Source organism: Phacochoerus africanus, chromosome 10 (genome assembly GCF_016906955.1).
Source record: "Phacochoerus africanus isolate WHEZ1 chromosome 10, ROS_Pafr_v1, whole genome shotgun sequence".
Classification (NCBI taxonomy): domain Eukaryota; kingdom Metazoa; phylum Chordata; class Mammalia; order Artiodactyla; family Suidae; genus Phacochoerus; species Phacochoerus africanus.
In genome coordinates, this window is record NC_062553.1 from 102720572 (window position 1) to 102742451 (window position 21880).

Genomic DNA, 21880 nt, shown 5'->3' on the forward strand with positions numbered 1-21880 from the left:
AACTATTTCCATATTGGTGAGAGTTAAGAACAGAACATCAGTTCTACCAAATACTTCTTCCTTTTGAGTGACAAAATTCTCAGCAAAGCGAAGGAAATGTTTACCATGTATTCTGCTTTTAGATTACTTATACTTTCAGCCAGTGTGTAGTTAATCCTGTATCTGTGACAATTTTGTAATCTTTTCTGAGAAAGACAATTATTACACCCTCCAACTGGCAAGATAAACTCTAGAAATTCTCAAAAAATTACACTTTCCCTTTTCTTTTATATTTTTCTAAATACTTTCTCCCATGTTCCTACCCTCAATGGTAGAGAGTTCCGTCCATCAACCAACAGGACCTAATCCCCTAAAACTTGGAACAAGACAAGGATATTCATTCTCATTACTGCCATTTATCATAGTACTAGGAGCTCAAACCATTGCAACGAGGCACAAGAAAAAGGATATATAAGGAATACAGATCAACAAAAAAGAAGTAAAACTGATCTTCTTTTCAAGTAGTGTGATTCTCTATGAGAAAATCCTAAGAAATCTGAGAAAAAAAACTGCCTAAAACTAATAAGTGAATTCAGCAACATTGTAGGTTTCAAGATCAACATACAAAATAATCACATTTCCATGTATTAAAAATGAATAAGTGGAACTGAAAATTAGAAGTACAATCTCATGCACAAATGCTTAAAAAAAAAAACCCAAACCAAAAACAAAAACTTAAGTGCAAATCTAACAAAATATGTACTGGACTTACATGCTGAAAACTACAAAATGCTGATGCAAGAAATCAAAGAACTTCTAAATATACAGTGAGATCCTACTCTATTTCCAGATTCAAAGAAGACTCAACATAGTAAGGGTCTCAATTCTTATCAAAATCCTAGTGAGGCATTTTGTAGATATAGTTTATTGGAAAATTTATACAAATTGGCACAGGACTTAGAATATCTAAAATAACTTTGAAAAAGAAAAAATGGGAAAAATTACTCCATCTGATTTCAAGACTTACATAGCTGAAGTATTCAAAACTGTGTGGTGGTGGAGGAAGAGACACCTAGGTTGATGGAACAGAATAGGGAGTTCAAAATGTCAAACATAAAACCATAGAACATTTAGAAAAGGACATAAAAGAAAAATTTGAGGACACAGCATTTTGTGAAGAGTTCCTAACTGGACATCAAATTGTATAATCTATAAAGAAAAATGATAAATAGGATTTCACCAAATTAAGAACTTTGATTTGTGAGAAACTCTCTTAAGAGGATAAATACTAAGGCACAGATGGAAGAAAACAATCTGTAAATCACTTATTTGACAAAGAACTGGCATTTAGCATACAAAAAGTACCCTCAAACCTCAAGAGCAAATAAGACAAATAGTTCAATTAGAAAATGGGTAACTGGAGAACAAACTTGTGGTTGCCAAGGGGGAGGGAGTGGGATGGACTGGGAATTTGGGGTTAATAAATGCAAACTATTGCATTTGGAATGGATAAGCAATGAGATCCTTCTGTATAGTACTGCAAACTATATCACTTATGATGGAGCATGATAATGTGAGAAAAAATGTATATATGTATGTTTGACTGGGTAACCCTGCTGTATAGTAGAAAATTAACAGAACACTGTAACCCAGCTATGATGGAAAAAATAAAAATCATTAAATAAAGAAAGAAAATGGGTAAAATATATGAAAAGACATTTCACTCAAGAAGATACTGAGATGGTAAATAATCACATAAGAAGATATTCAACATCATTAGCTATTAGGGAAATAAAAATTAAGACTCAATGAGCTATCACTGTGTACTTATTAGAACACAGTGACAAAACAAAAAATACTGACAATGCCAAATGCTGGCAAGGATGTGGAGAAACTGAATCTTTAATATAGTGCTGGTGGAAATACAAAATGGTATAGCCACTCTGAAAAGTAGTTTGGCAATTTCTTAAAAACCTAAATATACAAACCATAGACTCAACCAAACTTTTTGGCATTTCCCAGAGAAATGAAAACATATTCACACAAAAATTTGTGCCTGCTTCTTCCTACAGCTTTTTTTGTAATAGCCCCAAAATGTAAACAGCCAAAATATCTTACTATGTATGACCAGTTAAACTGTGGTATATCCTCAGCAATAAAAGGAACTACTGATATATCTGACAACGTGGATGAATCTGAAGGGCATCATAGTGAGAGGTAAAAAAATCAGTATCAAAAGGTTACATACTGCATGATTCTGTTTATACAACCTGTCAAAATATAGAGATGGAGAATAGAATAGATTAGTGACTGGCAGGCATTAGAAGTGGTGAGTTTAGGGGCTGAGTGTGACTGTAGAGTAGCTAGAAGGATATCTTTGTGGTGATAGAAGAGTTTTCTATCTTTATTATGGTTACATGAATATACACTTGGTATAAAATGACACAGACCTACACATACACATTGCACCAATATTAAATTTCTGGTTTTGCACTGCCTCACAGTTAAGTAAGATGTAATCGGCTGCAGAAACACAGGACCACCCTGTACTATCTGTATAATTTCCTGTGTGCTGTAATTTTTTTTTTAATACAGAAAAATAATTTTAAATGAAACTCATTTTGCCATGACTAGCTGTGGCCCACGTTACTTCCCAAGAGGAGAAATCCTGAGACTGTGGAAATCCCCAATACTCCGTTTTACACAGAAGCGTGGGTTGGGGCACGAGAAAGGAGCTGAGCTACAGAAAATGGAAAGCTTGGGAGGAGTTTCCCTCGCCCAAAGGCTAAGGAGGCGGGGTTCGTGCCACTGAAGCCAGGAGTGAGTGGCTCACTGCCCAGCTCCAGGCTCTGTCGCTCCTGGAGCGGGCGCGCTGTCTTCACCTCTTGGCCAGAAGGCTGGGCAGCGAGAGGGCGGGGAGCTAGAGGCGCGGGGACTGTCGCTCTGGCATTCCCGACGGCCACAACGCAGAGCAAAAGAATTTTGAACCGTGAACATTTTTGGTCAACGAGTCTCCCACGTTTGGCTTCCCGCCTCTTGATTTTGGGTTAGAGCCCTGCACTGCTTTCCTTCTCCCCAACCTCCAGAGGTGCTGGCGGGAGCCCTCTCGCGCGCCCAAGTCCGGAGCAGAGGCTGTCCTGGCCTTCAGGGTGAGGAGGCAGCCCCTGGGCGGGTCCTCCAGCAGCCAGCGCCGGGCGGCGCGGGTGTCCGCATCCCGCGCGGTGGATGGCGCTCAGAGCGCTCGCGGCATGCAGTCGCTCAACATCACCCCGGAGCAGTTCTCCAAGCTGCTTCGAGACCACAACCTGACGCGGGAGCAGTTCATCGCGTTGTATGGACTGCGGCCGCTGGTCTACATCCCAGAGCTGCCCTGGAACGCTAAGCTGGCCTTTGTGCTCACCGGCGTGCTCATCTTTGTCCTGGCACTCTTTGGCAATGCACTGGTGGTCTATGTGGTGATCCGCAGCAAGGCCATGCGCACCGTCACCAACATCTTCATCTGTTCCTTGGCAGTCAGCGATCTGCTCATCACCTTCTTCTGCATCCCGGTGACTATGCTCCAGAACATCTCAGACAAGTGGTTGGGGGGTGAGTTTGCGCCCTCTGTTTCTTCCCTAATTCCCAGCCTTTTATCCCTGCTCCCTCAACACACACTCTACTCTTCCGACCTTCTTAATAGTTTTCACTCTACCAAATGAATCCAGTGTTCTTTCTTAACTTCCTTACCTGTGCTCACTGCTCACTTGGAGATAAGTTTTGTTTTGTTTTGTTTTGTTCTTCTGCTTTTGATTCCTTTTCAGCAATTTTCTCCTTGTCGCTTAGAGACTCAAGTTAGGGAAACGCTTAGGAGAGGCTCAGGGCAGTGGGGAGGGAAGTCGCACCACTGCTCTCCAGTTATTTCAGCATCCTGTTCCATAATTACTAGGATTTTCCCCTATTTTTCTAAATAAAAGATAAAATATTACAAATAATAAAGCCTCAACAACCCGTCATTCCTCCAACCTCCAGCTCACTCCATAGTTAGCTTCCAGACAGGTGTTTTTAGTCCAAGTATATATGGACTTAAAATTTTAAAACAAGTATAATACATTTGTAGGAAAAAAAATTGAGTCCTTTTTTAAAAATGCATTTACAGAGTCACTCAAAGAGAAGGAACACAGAAAATACATGTCCTTCTGACTGATAAAGGAGGAGAGATCAACTTCTCCTTTCTTAGATGGGGAGCAGAAATGGCAGAGAAACATTAGGAGCCACAGTTGGGAGCAGTGTGTGCACTGCATTTCCCCAAATGATCCAGTCTTTCCAAAGAGATATAACTAGAGAGTGTATATGTAATTCATAAGTAGTAGTGGGTTTTACTCTCACCAGTGCTTGTGGAGTACCTTGGGGAGGAAGCATTGGTTGTACCTGCCTTTTCTTGGGTGGGTGTATTCTTGTCACCATAAAATTCTTAGAAAGTGGTTAGAAATATAGAGAGAATGTGAGAGAAATGAATCATTTTGCCTTCAGGCCCTGCTGTCTCCACCCCTTGGCTAATTCCCTTTATTCTCATGGCAAACTTTTCTTTCATTCTACCATTATCTATTTGAGATTTTCAATTTAAGTGCCTGGTATTGCTTTTTTTCATTAATTTACACTGGGTTTATTGTTAGTAGATCAGCATGCTAAAATTTTTGATTCCCATCTCATCTAAATATTTCCCCAAATGCACTAAATATTAGTATACATAGCATTGGCTTGGAAGTGACACATAATGCAGAAAGTTGTAAACTGACTTATGGATTATTGACTTTAAGGCTCATAAACCTTTTTTTTCCATTTTTTAAAGTTTTATTGAAGTATAGTTGATTTAGAATGCTGTGATAACTTGGGATTATTGACTTTTTTATGCACTCTGATGAAATCATCACCCTTGGGCATTTAAAAGTTGCCCAGTGCAACTGAATCCACAGAATTAATGGAAAAACTTTTGATCATCACATAAACTTGTTTTTTTGAAAAAAAGGCAAAGGAGTTTTCATTTCTAGGTGTTTGTGAAGACAGATTTATGAAGCATGTTTGTATTGCTGGATGATTATAGTGCTGTTTGTAAAAATGAACATAATTAAGCAAAGGGGGTTCTTATACTGGGAATCAAAAAACCTGGATTACTACTTTGGCATTAATACAGGCTAATTCAACATGTCTGGAACTTCAGTTTTTCAATTAAATGTTAAGGATTCTAGAAATGTGGAAGTGGAATAAGGCAGATCTTTAGCCTTTATCACTGGAGATTGATGCCTAGGGTAGACCTTCCCTCCTGAGGACTTACACAAGCACTGAAAAGGTTTTTCTTGAACTTTCTATTTTCCTAGCTCATGGTGGACATTTCGTGTTGACTTCTACATGCTGAAAAAGGATATATATATATATATATATATATATATATACACCCTGTTGACTTCTACATGCTTCTATATATATATATATATATACACCGTGTTGACTTCTACATGCTGAAAAAGGATATATATATATATATATACCCTGATATATATATATATCAGGATTAGTGTGAGGATAAAGTGTATTAGTAAAAGTGCTTTGAAAAAAATTAATCATTCCATGAAAATGTAAGGTATTAATTCCATTAAGGAATGTTTAATTGGAGATGGCCTGCATTCATCGCAGGCCAGATTTATAGAATAAGTACTCTTATAAATTGAGAAAGAAACACCAAAATTAAAGTTGAGGGGAGATGGGAGAGCTTACAGGGCTGCTAGAGATAGTGGTACAAAGAGAATTAACTTGTACTTTATAGGAAAGAGTAATAATTGCAAAACTCCCTTGATGAATTGGCAAAAGAGAGTTCAAGAGAATGTAATATAAGAGTTGAAAATCAGTTCACAATTTATTATTTCATGAAGCAATTGAGAATCTCCAATAAAGACAAAGTATTCTACCTTGGGAATACAAAAATGAATAAAGCCCATATGTGGTTTTGTGGGGCTCAGAGAATAGGAAATAACCCACATTGAACAAAAATAGGATTTGCTAGGAGAGGATTCACTCTGCCTGGAGCATGGAAAAGTCAGGAAGGCTTCCTCAAAGCAGGGGTCTTGAGGATAATTCAGACTGTTTCCAGCAAAGGAAGGAGGTTGGAGTGTGTTCTAGGAATGGGGGTCACCCCAAAGTGTGGAGTAAACAAAGAAAATGATGTAGTCCAAGAATACTTTGTGGGAAGGCATTTCAGAGAAGCTTGGAATATAGGTTTTTATGATTTTGGCATTTAATTCGCATTTTAAAAATAAAATGCAGTTGGAGTTTCCACATGGTGCAGTAGGTTAAGGATCTGGAGTTGCCAAAGTTTGTCGTGTAAATTGCAGCTGCAGCTTGGATTCAATCCCTGGCCCAGGGTGCAGCAGAAAAAGAAAACAATACAATCAAATGCACTTGACTGAAAGAAAACCTCTCTGTGGGTTTGGCCACACACTATGGACCTCCAGTTTGTGATTTCTCTACAAAGTCACTCAGACGTTTCTGACCATGGTTGGGCTGGGAATGACTTTGTTTTTCTTTTTTTAATCCACTCATCTCCCTTACTAGGGTCTATCAGTACCTGTTGAGTCAGAGCCTATATTTTGATGAGATCCACAAGTGATTCTTTTTTTTTTTTTTTTTTTTTGGCTTTTTGGCTTTTTGCTATTTCTTTGGGCTGCTCCCGCAGCATATGGAGGTTCCCAGGCTAGGGGTCTAATCAGAGCTGTAGCCGCCAGCCTACGCCAGAGCCACAGCAACGCTGGATCCTAGCCGCGTCTGCAACCTACACCACAGCTCACGGCAACGCTGGTTCTTTAACCCATTGAGCAAGGCCAGGGATTGAACCTGTAACCTCATGGTTCCTAGTCGGATTCGTTAACCACTGCGCCACGACGGGAACTCCCACAAGTGATTCTTATACACATGAAAGTTTGAGAGGCACCACTTTTAGGTAATGTTTCTCAAACCTGGATGCAGAGAGAATCTCCTGAAGGGCTTTTTAAAATGAGCTATGCCAGCCCCAGTCCAGACTAGTTACATCTGATTCTTTAGAGCAGGTGCGCTCACTTAGAGAGCCCATCGTGTACATCTCTACCCAGCTTTCTGTTGACGGACATCATGCTCCTGGCTTGAAATCAGTAATGGCAGGAATATTTGTACCATGGAAATTGGGTACAAATTAGGCCTTTAAAAAAAAAACCCAGAGCATCACTGAGCAAAGATAACTGAGTTTCCTTTTGTACAGTGATGGCACCATGAATGCAGGTTAGGGAGTTCCTATCGTGGCTCAGCAGAAACAAATCTGACTAGTATCTGTGAGGATGTGGGTTTGATCCCTGGCCTCGCTCAGTGGGTTAGTGATCCGGCACTGCCATGAACTGTGGTGTAAGTCACAGACATGGCTTGGATCTGGCTTTGCTGTGGCTGTGGCGCCAATTCACCCCCTAGCCTGGGAACTGCCATATGCCTTGGGTACGGCTCCAGAAAGCAAATTTTAAAAATTAAAAAAAAAAAAATGAATGTAGGTGAGACAAAATGTATTCATGAACACTTATTTACATGAATTATGCTCAAGTCAGAAGGATATACAACCGATCCTCAGCATCTAAGCGTTGCCCAGCACAATCCCTTTATATATAATATACATCATGCCTTCATATTATATTACCATCCTAATGTCAGCTGTCTTTGAATTACCAGTTGGCTCATTCCCACACTAACCCACAGAACTTCTTCCAACATGGAACTAGCATGAGTGGAGCTTACCTTCCTTCAAGAATAAAAATAGCTTTTGCTTATGACTTTTATCACTAATATGAGGATGGGGTTATGTTGCCATAGCAATTAAAAGTCAGACTTTGGAAATTCTTTCTCTGTGCTGCTCTATGATCTATTTGGTCAGACTTCGGCAGTGAACTTGCCATTGTTATCCTGGGGCCATAGAATTTATCTATCCTTATCTGTAGCCTGTTCTTCATTTTGTCTCTTTCTTCCTCCTCCTTTTATTTTTGCCTTTACAATATCTACATGTTCCACCACATTCACTGAGTGAACATGTTCTATTTTTTTCCAGCTAAATTCGGTGTAATAGATTTTGCTTCCGAGTAATTCTCCAGAACACTTTGCTCTCTTCTCTAGTTTTCCATAAACTTCTCTTTTCCTTCTTTCTTTGTTTTCCTTATGTTTCTGTCTCTTTCTTCATGCTCTGCCTTTTAATAGTTCTCACTTACCCTTATTTTTTGAGTATGTGTCCATTGAAGCCTATATATACAGTTTCTTTTCTCTTGTCATTCATTTCTGCATTGAGGCTATAGCCACGACTCTCATTTCTTTGCTGACAATCCTGAAATAAACATCTTATCATTTATCTTAAACCATAATCTCTCACCTGATCTAAAGACTAGGCATTTATACATGGATACCATATCAGCCTCCAACATTCTCTCTCCCTATTTTGTCCCTCTGCCCAGGGCCAAAACTATTATTAGTAACACTATATTCATTCTTGTATTCAGCATTTCCTAGGTATCTTCTCTGCATACTACAATATTGTAGGAGTTAAGAGGAGTTAAGAAAGCTGTGTCCTTGTGGAATAACCATGTTTCAGTTAGAGCAAGAAAGAGAAGGAAACATTCAAAGAAAAATGTGGGAAATGCAGAGGATTTTGTCGATGCTAGAGTTCCAGAGTGCACAGTGGAAAAAGCACAGTGAAACAGTTGGCAGGTGGGGAGGTTGAGTCAGATTAGGATGAACTTGAATTGGGAACAGGGGCAAGAAATAGTCTAAGAAAACAGTGACTGAGATAAATAGGAATTTGAGGCAAAGGGGGATTAATTCTGAAAATCTCCCTGAAGGGGTGGAAAATTAATTCTAATTCCAGCCTCCGTTATGGCTCTCAGCATTAATGAGGTAGGATGGGGCATGTTTGGAGAAGGGGTAGAGTAATGGCTTTGCTAGAAGCCTGCAGGTCTTGGTGCCCACTTTCACCCTACCGTGGGTATACTCAGAGCCAGGGGAAAGCATCGTCTCCCCAGGTATACACAGAGCTCTGTGGCTTTCTCTACAGCCCTGCTGTGGGCAGTGAAAAGAATCTTCTAAGGGTGGCTGGCAAATTGAGTAAAAGCTCTCCCCAAAAATGAGTTGTAAAAACACACTAAGTAGTAGCAATGTCAGTGGGAGACATGCATATCCACATATACATTTAACGAATACTAGCTTGGGTAATAAGAAGTAAAAATTAATTTTCTCATCAGCTGATATGAGAATTCCTCTTAGAGCACTGGTTCTTAATCTTGGCAAAACTCAGAATCACCTGGGGAGTTTTGAAAATGATGCCTGGTTCCTAGCCCTAGAGATTCAGATTTAATTGGCCTGAATGTGATGCCTGGGATCAGATTTTTTTTAATTTCCTAATGGAAAAGATTACAATTTGTAACCAAGATTGAGAACCATCGATGTAGTGTAAATGCTGACAGCCCCAAGACTTGGGTTATTATGAAGGTTAAAAGAGATAATGTGTGTAAAGTGCTTAAATACCATAGTGCCTGTCACATGTACCAGTGTAATATAGCTATGATATTTTTAATAGCAATTGGAGTCAGAATGCTTGCAAAATGCAGAAGTAGATTGCATAAAATGAAGTCCAACATAGAACTCTGAGGCAATTCTTTCATTGTATGCAGCCAATTACATCTTTACCAAAGCCCTTAACCTTTTCGGAGTCTTTCAAGACGGATTTGAAAAGAAGTCAAAAATGAAAAATTGGGGATCTAAGGTATAAAAAGAGTGATTAGAAGAATTATTCTCTCATCTGGAGAACAGAATTCTGATTCTGTATTAGCACCCTCCACAACAAGGTTTTCAGTCTGTTTTACCCTGAGCCATAGTAGCTGGTGTGGGTGGGTGAGGACATGTGACTGATGAGGCAAAGCTCCAAAGTTGTTCATCGGAACAACTCCCTTCTCGCTTTTTAACTGGTAGGGTTTTGCATAAGATTTAATTTGAAAAACAAATTTTACTGATAGGAAGGACTGGAGAGAGTAAGAGAGGGAAAGAAAGAGTGTTCTCCATGCACAGCATGACAAATTTAGGTGAGTTTTTAGAGATTTTGAGCTGAAAAATTGTGAAATGGGTTATTAAAAGAAGTTTCTGATACTTTATTTGGTGAAAAGATCCTAACTCTTTGGGTCAGTTCAGAGCAGAGGGATTAGACTGGAACTTCTTTAGATCAATTTTATTATTTGATTAGTGGTTAGTAAACATCACTTGCACTTGTTATAATAATTTTCCCTTTTCTGTAACATTTTTAGAAACCTCAGAGTCCCAGGGGAAACCTAATTATGGTAAAATTAATGTGAAATCAACAGTATTATGGGGCTTTAAAAAATCTTTTAACAGGAATGATGAAAGCTATTAAAGAAGAATAGTTTCATTAAACTATAAAAAAAAGGAAATAAAATCAAAGGGAGGCCCAATGGCAACATCAGTTTGGTGGTAAAATTAAAAAAAAAAATGTATGGGGTCAGCCTCTGGGTAATCTTTCTAGAATCAATTATGTACACACTTTGAGAAAAAAGATGCCAGGGGTTAAGAAAATCACTAGATTTTCTTGGGAGGTGGTGTTTGGCAGTAATAGCATGTGATTTATATAAAAGATTCTCTTTACTTAGGACAACAGCATTGTACAGTTAAAATAAGGCCAGGAAAATATTTAACAGAGAGAAAGTTTGAAAAATTCCATTGTGCACGTAGGAGAATAAAAAGATTCTTCTTTTAATTTTCTCTTCTGGAAGAGATCTCAGCATGTTCTTTCACCGGTAGTTAGGTTATTACGATTCCTGTTTGCAAGCAAAAGGGTCTAACTTTAAGAAAACTGAGGAATAGTCTGACTCATGGAACTGAAAAGCTCCATGATTAGGACTTGCTTCAGGCATAGCTGGATCTAGGCCCTCCAACAATGGCTCCAGGGCTTTGCCATTCTCCCTCTGTGCCCATCTTCACTTCTTTTTATATTGTGATTTCATTTGTGGGCTGTCTTTTGTCAGGAATATGAAAGATGGTCCTTGGAGTTATGAGCTTAACATTTCTTTTAAATCTCCTTCCCTCACCTCAAGCATCAATCCACAGATGAATGGATAAACAATTATATACATATATATATAGTGAAATAAGCAGGACACAAAAAGATAAACTTTATGATTCCATTTATATTCACCTATCTAGGATAGGCAGATTCATAGAGATGGAAAGTAGATTAGACATTACTAGGGGCTGAAGGGAAAGGGATATAAGGAGTTATTGCTTAATAGGTACAAGTTTCTGTTTGGGGTGATGAAAATATTTTGGAAATAGTAGTGATGGTTACACAATTTTGTGAAGTATTTAATGCCACTGGATGCTATACTTAAAATGGTTTAACTTGCAAACTTTATGTTGCATATATTTTACCACAATAAAAATGTTCCCCCCAAAGTTGAAAAAAAAAATCTTCCCTATGTCATGAAGTGAGAGAGGTGAGAGAGGATCCTTCCTGTTACTTGCAAAGTACTCTGGAGAATTCAAGACAGCTTGACACTGTCCTCTTACTCATGAAACTGATCATCATAGCCCAAGCCATGAAATCCTCTGCTCAGGTAACAGTCCTATACCCATACCGGTGGAGAAGTAGGGGGACTGTGGGCTAGGGTCACCCTCGTTTGAATGACTTAGTCAAGTAGAATCACTATGGGGAGACGCAAGGACAGCACTACCATGGTACCTGGCAACCTTGCATGTCGTCACATGGGACACAGAGACAAAGACACAGGTCATATGACCTGAGTTTTGGCAGAATGCCTGGTGAAACCTCCTGGAAGAGGGGGAGAAAGCCTGGTGAGTAGCCCCATGAAGTAATTTCTTTCCCTGTCTCATGGGAGACTGATGGACTGACATCCATCCATCAACTGAAACTGTGTTTCAGTGTAACACAGGACTTCCCATCATAAAGGTCCAGCTATAGGCTTTTGCCTATTTCTGTAAAATTGTTTGGCCACACTCTAAGGGGGAGTAGGGTGCTCCTCCTCTTCAGAGCACCCACTGCCCATGCCATTGGTCACCTGGCCCTTCAGGTTTGGTGTCTTCTTGTGGGGCTGGAGACACAGGGAGCTTACACCATGTTGATCCGGTTCACTCTTTGTGTCTGTTCATTGTGTCCTTACAGACAGAATTTTTGAATGGTGACAAGCCAGTGTAACAGCTGCAAAAGGAGTAGTTATGGCCCTTTTAGCCACCACCATGCTGCTTAGGAATATTTGATTCTTGACAGGATGTTCTCCTGAAGGAAGGCATGCAAGGCAGATAAACATGCTTAATAGATTCACCTACATATATCTAATGGACTGAGTCCAAGTAATAGAAACTGTAAGTTCCCCAAAATATGCCCCTGGATTTGACTTCTTGGATGTCCTCTCAAAGGCATAAGCTCTGGACTAGGTTTTTCAGGACCAAGCTCAACCAGACTTTTGAATAGCCTCTTCTGTTTATCTCTCCCGGTCTGGGATGGGTGTTGGCCTCTCCCTCTCCTGCTCCCATCACACTTACATGCCCCTTGAGAGACCAACTTCCATGTAGCAGCTTTCCCCTAGTGCTGGAGAAATGCCTTCTCCTTCAGGTGAGGAATTATTAAAAGGCCAATGAAGGGGGTCTGGGAACTTCATCCAGGCAGTTTCTTTTCAGTCTGTGTATCTGAAAAGGATTCAGCACAAGCTGAACTTCTTGCTTCCTTTCCTGTCTCAAAACTAAGGATTTCTAATGATTGATCCTGAAGTACTCAAGTTAGTGTTTATTGGTTTTATCTCTGTATGCAAAACTAAATCTATTCTTCCTGTGGCTGGGTTTCTGAGAAATGCATTACCTTTCATACCAGAAAGATTGCAGGGACTAATAGAACGCTCCTAAAAAGATAACGCATTCTCATATTCTGAAAGAAATAGAAGAGAGAATTTGGTGAGGTAAAAACGAGCATCTACTTTAGAGTCACACAGTCTTTGTTCCAATTCTGTTCCACTATTTATCGTTTCTTGTATTAACCAGCTTATGTTACATTTTCTTGCATTCTATCTGTCCCTATTACCAGACCAAAGAAGTTAATAATGGATGATGCTGCCCCCCAATTGTCAGTGCAGCCCCAGAAACTACAACAAAGATGCAAATTTTACATCATGTTGTATTTTAACAAAAATATTAATGTATATCCAGTTCTTATGATTATTCACTGGATTTCAGTATGAATCAGCTAGTAATTATATATTTTCACCTATAAAATTTGAAATCCCCTTTCAATACATGTATGAAGAAGCATTAATATTATTAAAAAAAACCACCTTTCCCTTATGAAATTGCGATATCTGCAGATATTATAGTTAGCAAACACAGTGTTTCGTATCAGGACAAGTATTTAATTTCCCCTTGCTTTAGTTTCCTCATCTGTAAGTTTGGGAAAACCTATGCCTACCTTACAGGGTTGCTGTGACAATGAATGACTCCCTGTGTAAAGGACCTGGCTCTTAATGGGTATCCAGTGAAAGAAAGCAGATTGCTGTTCACAACTGCAAATTATTATATTTAAATGAACACATCATATTAAATGAAACAAACATGTAGATACAGAAGACAGAGTATTGGTTACCAAAGGGAAAGGGGGAGGATGAAATGGGTAAAGAGGGTCCACTGTGTGGTGATGGGTAGAAATTAAGCTTTGGGTGATGAGCATGCTGTAGTGTATAAAGTCAAAATATAATGTCGTACACATAATGATATAAAGCAAAGTTACCTCGACACATTTTTTTTAAATGTTAGGTATATTTGTGTATAGAATAGATTTGTAGCCAATAAGGAAGACAGAGTTTAAAAATCCTGTAAGTACAATGTTAGTGATATCTCAAATGCATATCATATGCATTTATACAAAACAACTACAAATAATCATGTCCATGGATAGCTTATTTTTGTTACTAAAATCTTGAATAATTACCATAAAATACTCACTTACCTATGCAAACTATAAAAAATTTAAAAACTAATCATTTGTATTCAGAAAATAAAAAAGAGTGCTTGATTTCTTTTATTTCAAAGCAATAATACATTCCTAGAGGAGAATTAAGTGATAAAAAATGTGTTGTGGTGGATACAGATCTTGTAATTCCTTGCAAGGCTTGTGTATCTCTCTCAACTGTAGGCACAGTGTTGCTGTACCAGCATCAGTACAAAGTTATCCCACTGACTCATTTTTTGCTCTTGTAATGTGGGACCTCAAGGTTCCCCAACTCCTTTGTACCACTCTCCCCATCCCACCCCAACTGAATTTCCCTGACTATGAATCTATGCTGAAAGTTACCTTGTGGACACCCATGCTGCAGCACATGGTGTGAAAAGGCGCATCAGGGCACCTTAATTTGACTACCAGAGTCATGGTCACTATGAAGCAATGACATCAGTTTCATGAGTGCTGACCTTTGACCTTCCCATACTGCTGGCAGAGATTTGCTGGGTTATGGGCAATTCTGTGTGCTAGAGTAGCACTTAGATCTGTAGAGAAATGGGAATAATACTAGTGAAGTGAATATCAATATAGAGCTTTCTTTGTGACAAGTATATTATTACCCCATTTTCCAGAGGAGACAGTGGAGGTGCAAAGAGATCATACTGATGTATCAGTTCTCCATTCTGCCTAACAGATTACTCAAAACTGGTGAATTAAGAAATCACTATATTATTTGCTCCTGATTCAGGGCGTCAGCAACTTTGGCTTGACTCAACTGGGCAGTTTTTTGCTTGTCTCACCTGAAGTCACTCATGAGACTACATCCCTCTGGTGGCCTGATGAAGGTTCATTGTTTTAGATACATCAGCAGGGACAGGTCATCTGTGTCCCACGTGGTTTCCTTATTCAACAGGATAGTCCAGAGTTCCTTATGTGAAGGCACCGCATTCCAAAAGAATGAGAGCAGAAGCTTCAAAACCCCTCAAGACCCAGGATTGGAAATTGCACAAATGTCATTTCTGTGATAAAGCAAGTCACATCACCGGCCCACATTCAAAGAATGAGGAAATATAGATTCTTCCACTTGATGAGAGAAGTCACATTGCAAAGACTGGGGGCATGGAATTGCAGACAGTAATAGGAGAAATCTATAGCCTTAAAAAAAATCAATCTGTCATCTATCATATTAAGTAAATTGCCCAAACTCATATTAAAAGGAATTGATGGTGCCAGGATTTGAAGGCATCTGCTTCAGCATTGGGGTTTTAGCACAGTGGCTATACTGGAAAGAGACAGTTTCTCTTTCTGTAATACATTATGCTTCATCACCTACTTCTGCCCCATTTGTGTACAGTGTTTGCCTACACAGTTTGATCCCTAGACTTCAAATACTGGTTTGGGACCCAAAGAACAAATTTCTGAAATGATAAATTTGCTATGATCTTTTCTGTGGAAACCTTCATGAAAAGGGACTCCTGCAAATTGACTTTCAGTAGCTCTGCCCACCAGTCCACCAACGCTTGGACCCCTAACACGCACATATAGTCACAGAATCCATAATGACTCAGGTATAGAAGTAACTGTCAGGCTATGCTACAGATGAAACGACATGCTTGACTTTTCTAAAATTTTTCCTTTACTGCAATATCCACAAAAAATGAAGGATTTATTTTTATGAGGAGAAGTTTTATTGGATCAAATTCTGGTCTAAATATCAATATAAAGCTAATCCAAACAGGGATTGCCTCTGAGGAAGAAATAGTGGTAATGTATCTTAATAGAATAGTCTTACTTTTTTTTGAGAGCAGAGTGATGGAAGCTTAGAAATTAGCACTGATCTAGTTCATAAAGCAAAGTAAGTGAGGATTAATGAAATAACACTCTGGGTAAGATGTAGATCCTGTTAAAATTTTACGTTATAAGAAAAATCATTAACTTTAAAATGTAGATCTTCACACTGTGTTTGAAAGATGCTAAAACAGCTGGTAAATTCAGCCAACACATTATTCAAATTAGATTTTTGGTGATTAGGAAATAACAGCTAAATTTTATATCACTTTTAAGACAATTTATTAATCTATGTTTGGTGTCCTTCACTAGAATATAAGCTCCATAAGGCCAAATAATTAATCTCTCTTGATTATCTAGCTCCTAGTTTGTTTCTCAGCAATAGAAAATTCTCAATAGCACACAGGAGGTTCTTAATGAATATTTTTTTGAGTGAATTAATGATTATCATCTGTCATTCTCAGATTATCATCTGTCATTATACAGGTGTTTGAGGCTTTTGAGGAATCAGTTGAATTTATTTTTGTGATGAGCAGAAGAATGAAACTGCATTTGTCTTTTGTATATATTTTTGTTTTTGTTTTTTTGGTTGCAAAGAACAAAGATTCAATTTAAGTAACGAGTTTTGGCAAGGTTATTTTGTAGCAACAAAGGAAAAAGACTTCTAGTTTTAATTTAAGGACAGTGACAGGTGGGTCTCATGGAAACTGAAGTGGGACCCAAAACAGCAGCTGCGTGGAGCTCAGTGTGAAAAATTCATGAATCTCAAGGGTTCGGCCATGAATATGACCCTGCTTTTCTCCAGCAGCAGAAAGGCCTGCTGTTTTAGTCTGATCACTTTTTACTCCCAAAATGTTTAATCTTTTGGTTTATTCTGTCTTTAAGCTCTCTTATATCTTCTGCCTTCTGCTTTATGCTTGGTAGCCTGAATAAATCCTAGCGTTCCAGGTGACCCAGGCTAGATCCAGGGTCAAATTCAAACAAATTAATCCAGTGGCTAAACCAAAAGTGAAATAATTTTAATTTTTACTTATATGTCTCAAAGAAATTTAAAAAGGTTTCAACACACTTCTCACAAGATTGTTTCTCAAAATCCCTTTCTTCCATTACATTCAAATCTATTCTATCACATTTAGTAACATCCCACAAAATTCTTCTCTCCTAGCAAGCTTCATGTACCTTTTCAGGACTCCCTGGACTGTAGACACAATGTTGATATGCTGGTATTAATACAAAGCACTCCCACTGACTCATGCCCTCTCTTGTAATGCAGGACTTCTAGATCCCTCAACTCCTTTGTGCCACACTCCCCAAAAGAACCTCCCTTGATTATGAACATATGCTTCAGTTATCATGTGGACATTCTTGCTGTCTTTTTTGATTCTTCACTAATCCCTCTATTCTTGTTCTTTTTCTCTATTCTTTCTCTTCCTCTTTCCTTCTCTCCCTTTCCTTCTCCCCTTTCCTCTCTCTCTCCTTAAATCTGTCTTATTCATGCAAATATCCCATCTTGATATCTACCCCCACTTATTCCTCACAATATGGTTAATAAAATGTCCCCTAGAGGGAAAGAACCGGCAAACATTTCCCTTAATTAAGGAACGAAAGGTGGAGGAGAAAAAAAGCTAGGAAAACTCATACATTAATGAATCTTATCCTGTTGTATTTGTTTGTCTTTAGGTTTTCTCTTTTGTGATAACTCTTGTGGCCCCCATTCTTGCCCATATCTTTTCTATATATCCTCTGGCTTCATCTCACCACTGTATCCTAATTCTGTTTCCTAGGTCTCAGTCCGAAAAGGAGGAATCTGACTGGCTTGGACTTTGGGCCCAATACGGTCTAGTCAGCAAAGGGCTATGGGGGAAGAGGTGGGGTCATGTGACCCACATAGGGCCTCTCCTTTAACAGACTTGGAAAAAAAGGACAGGGTCTTAGGGTAGCAGGGTTGGCATATGAAGTAGAATATAATTTGGGCTTCTTTGGGAAATTCATGAAGACTTCAAAATACTCTAGGCTTGTGTGGAATCCAGAGAGGTTAATTAACTAATTTGTTTCTTTTAAATTTATCTGTGGAACTCTCAAGTTTAGGGAAGAACTGTTATTTGTGATAATTTGCAAAGTTATTTCAGTAACTCTGATTGGAATTTTATGTCAAATAAGTATGAACTTTGATTAGTTATCTACATTGGATTTGCCTTTTTTCCTTGACAGACTTCATTTTAAATGGTCTTTGTCATAGTAAATACACCAGAGAAAGACTATCTTTTAGTTAAAGCAATTCTATACATGTGTCCTCCTTTTTTCCTTTTCCTGGGAAAAGGTATATAGCAAAAAAAAATGTTTTTTTTTAAAGTGAGAGAACTGGAAAACTCCCATTTTTTCTATTATTATCAGAAACTCTTGACTTATAGGTATTACTGACAGATGGGAAGCTGACTATATAAGAATGGGATTTGATTATCTTCCATTAAAACCAGAAGGAAATATAACAGAAAAAAAATTATTAAGTAAGAGGAATATGAACCAAAATGATATAAAGACCTCTTTGGGTTCTGAATGGCTTTTACACGTGTTTTAATCACGTTTCAGTTCTAGAGAGTGGCAATATATGAGTAGTGAAGGCAACTGGTGTTCCTGATGTAAAGAGATAAATAAAAATTAGCTGCTTCATTAGGAACTATAAGAAATCTTATTCTGGGATGAACAGGACTAGTTCCTTTTCATTTGAAAGGGGGAAAGGAGCTCACTGTGAAAGGAGAGGCTGCTGATTTGCTAAAATAGTTCCTCCAGCAATAAAAAGTCATTAGGTCCAGTGGTCACAGGACCCACTTGTGGCCTAGTTAGCTTGGTAACAACAATATATGAGTCAGGAAATAATGATTACTAGGAGCAAAATAGAAAGTCTTCAATATTGTGTGTAATTTTCTTGCTACTTAGTGTCTGGGCCATGGACTAGCAGCATCACCTGGAACCTTGTTAGAGATGCAGTCTCAGTCCCATTCCATACCTGCTGAATCAAAATCTGCATTTTAACAAAATTCCTCACATAGTCCAAATTCACAAGATAGAGATCCATTGGTCTCTAATGCACCATTGTAGTGTGCACTTTGAGGATAGATTATTTTGACCAATGGAAATTAGCCACCACTGAGCATTTTGCCTTAGCAAATAGGCAGACTAAATATTTCTCTTTTATTATCTGTTATACTACAGAGGCAGTGATTACAGTAACCAGGACTTACTCCACTAGAGCTTATTTTTCCAGGTCATCATTTCACACATCAAAAAGGGCATGAAATTTAATGCACAATTAACTTCACTTGTCTGCCTTATTGTCGATGACCCAAATCCAGCTGTACCAAATTAAATGGGTGAAAATTTCCTCAAAGTAAATAACTTTTATGAAATTGTTTACTCTGGTTTTCAGAAATTACAATTTTCCTTAATAAATCTCTAGGTTAGCAATGAGATCCTCTGTGTAACACTGGGAACTATGTCAGGTCACTTACAATGGAGCATGATAATGTAAGAAAAAGGAATGTATACATGTATGTGTAACTGGGTCACCATGCTGTACAGTAGAAAATTGACAGAACACTGTAAAACAGCTATAGTGGAAAAAAATAAAAATCATTATATAAATAAATCTCTAGGTTATTTGGTGCTTTTTCTTCTTTCTTTAGCCTATGCCTGCATTTTTTAGAATGAAATCTATGGGATATTATTATCAAAGTCTATTCTTTGAATAGACTAGGATAACAATTTCTTCATTCATTTACTCATTCAATTAATTTTTATTGAATGCCTAGTGCATGCTAGTCACTATGCCAAACTTAAGATACAGGAGTGAACAGTACACAGTGTATATTGTGTAAAGATCTTGAAGAAAGACAGCAGGTTTCCTGGAAAATGTGAGTAGTTTTGTATGCCTGGGGTTTAGCATTCAAAGGGGAAGTGGTAAGAGATGAAGCTGGAGAGAAAAGGGAAAGAAACTGTGAAGAAGCTTCCAGTGCTATGTTAAGGACTTTGAACTTTATTCTGAAGCAGAGGGATCACTGTTCTGAGGCTGCAAATTTCAAACTAGAAATTGTAACCTATTAATGGGTCATAAGTAATTTGATGAGTCAGGATTAACAATTTTAAAAAATATATTAGAATAGAGAATTTAGGGAATTTCAAAGAGCATTTATAGAGTAAAACTTATAGTTGTGTGTATACACATACAGTAAAACATATTTTTAAATTATGTGTGTGTATAATGTAAAGGTATTTCCTATTATGGGTTGTGGTCAAAACCACTACTATAAAGGGAGTCGAGTTAGAGCAAGTACAGTTTACCATAAGCAGATTAAATCCATCAGAACCCACAAGTGCCATGGTCGTGGTCCATTGCTACAAAATCGCAATCCTTTGTTTCAACCAACTTTCAGACCTGGGTTATTAAACTGAAGGAATTGATGATGCAATTTCTAAGCCACAAATAATTGAAAGATTGATTTACCTGTGGTTAGTTTTTTTAAAAAGCAGTAAGTTTTTATCCATCTTAGGATGTGTGGGTGTGACTGAAACTGTGAGAAAGGCCAATTGTTTAGATGAGATTATGCCAAAATATGTAAGTGGTAGCTGAGTGGAAGAATGGCTAACTTACATATGGTTTTCTTTTATTTATTTATTTTTTTGCCTAGAACCACCTGCCTGTTTTTATTGCTACAGTAAAATCAGAGTTGTTTCTGAAAAAAATATATGGTACACTCTTTCCAGGAAATATATTTTAATTTTTGGACTGTGTTAAGTGAAGAGATTACTAAATTGTAGCATAGAAGCCCCCCTACTCAAATAAATGGGATTTTAGAAAAATACCAACAAGATTTGAAAAATGGCCTTTAGAAAAATGGAGTTGGGACTAAGCAGGAAAATGTGAAAGACACAGAGATGAGATGTAGAAAAGAAGGAAAACAGCGATAATAAGCTGTCTTCCAAGTTTAAATATGTAGACAGGTAGAGGATGGTTGTACTAATTTGGCAAGTAGTAGAATAATTTTTTTAAAAAAGGATTGATGTTTCCAAACCATTGCATACCCTAAATACCTTTCTTTTGTAAGGCGTGTTCTCCACACTAGTTATGGAACACCTGTGGTTTGGGGGTCATTTTTCATAATGGCTGAGAGTATAGACTCTGGAGCCATACTGTGTGCTCCATTGCTTATGGGATTTAGGAACAACCTTGGGCAAATTGCTTTATTTCTCATTTCTTTTTACAGATGGAGGTCCTAACAATACATACTTTATGGTCTTGCTGCTATGAAAAATTATGAGTTTATGTAGTTACTGCTTATTAGGATAGTACCTAGAACATGGTAAATGTTAAAAATGTTACTGTAGTGGAAGATAGTCTTCTTTAAAATTTTATGATTTTTATTTTTTCCAATGTAGTTGATTTACATTATTCTATCAATTTCTACTGTACAGCAAAATGACCTACATCTTTTTCTCACATTATCCTCCATCATGTTACATCATAAGTGACTGGATATAGTTCCCTGTGCTATAGGATCTTCATTGCTTATCCACTCCAAATGCAATAGTTTGAATCTATTTATCCCAGATTTCTACTTCCTCCCACTGCCCCTTGGCAACCACAAGTCTATTCTCCAAGTCCATGAATTTCTTTTCTGTGAAAAGTTTCATTTGTCCCTTACATTAGATTCTAGATAGAAGTGATATCATATGGTATTTGTTTTTCTCATTCTGACTTACTTAATATGAGAGTCTCTAGTTCCATCCATGTTGCTGCAAATAGCATTATTCTATTCTTTTTATGGCTGAGTAGTATTCCATTGTGTACATATACCACATCTTCTTAACCCCTTCATCTGTCAATGGGCATTTAGGTTGTTTCCATGTCTTGGCTATTGTGAATAGTGCTGCAATGAATATACAGGTGCATGCATCCTTTTCAGTGAAACTTTGAACATCATCATTGTGGCTAAAACAGGACCAAGGACACTTCTAGCAGGAATAAAGCATAAACAAGGACAAAAGTAGAGAGCAGGGGAGAGCAGAGATAGACTTTTG

At 38.0% G+C, this 21880-nt stretch overlaps 1 protein-coding gene across 1 annotated transcript in view; it reads left to right on the forward strand.

Annotated features, from left to right (window-relative positions):
* The first annotated feature begins 2793 nt into the window (after positions 1–2793).
* The window catches only part of QRFPR (pyroglutamylated RFamide peptide receptor), a 45424-nt gene continuing 26337 nt past the window's right edge, over positions 2794–21880 (forward strand). Inside the window, exon 1 of the mRNA XM_047799504.1 lies at positions 2794–3567. Coding sequence (XP_047655460.1) covers positions 3228–3567 — 340 coding nt within the window. The 5' untranslated portion in view covers positions 2794–3227. The remainder of the gene's footprint in view (positions 3568–21880) is intronic.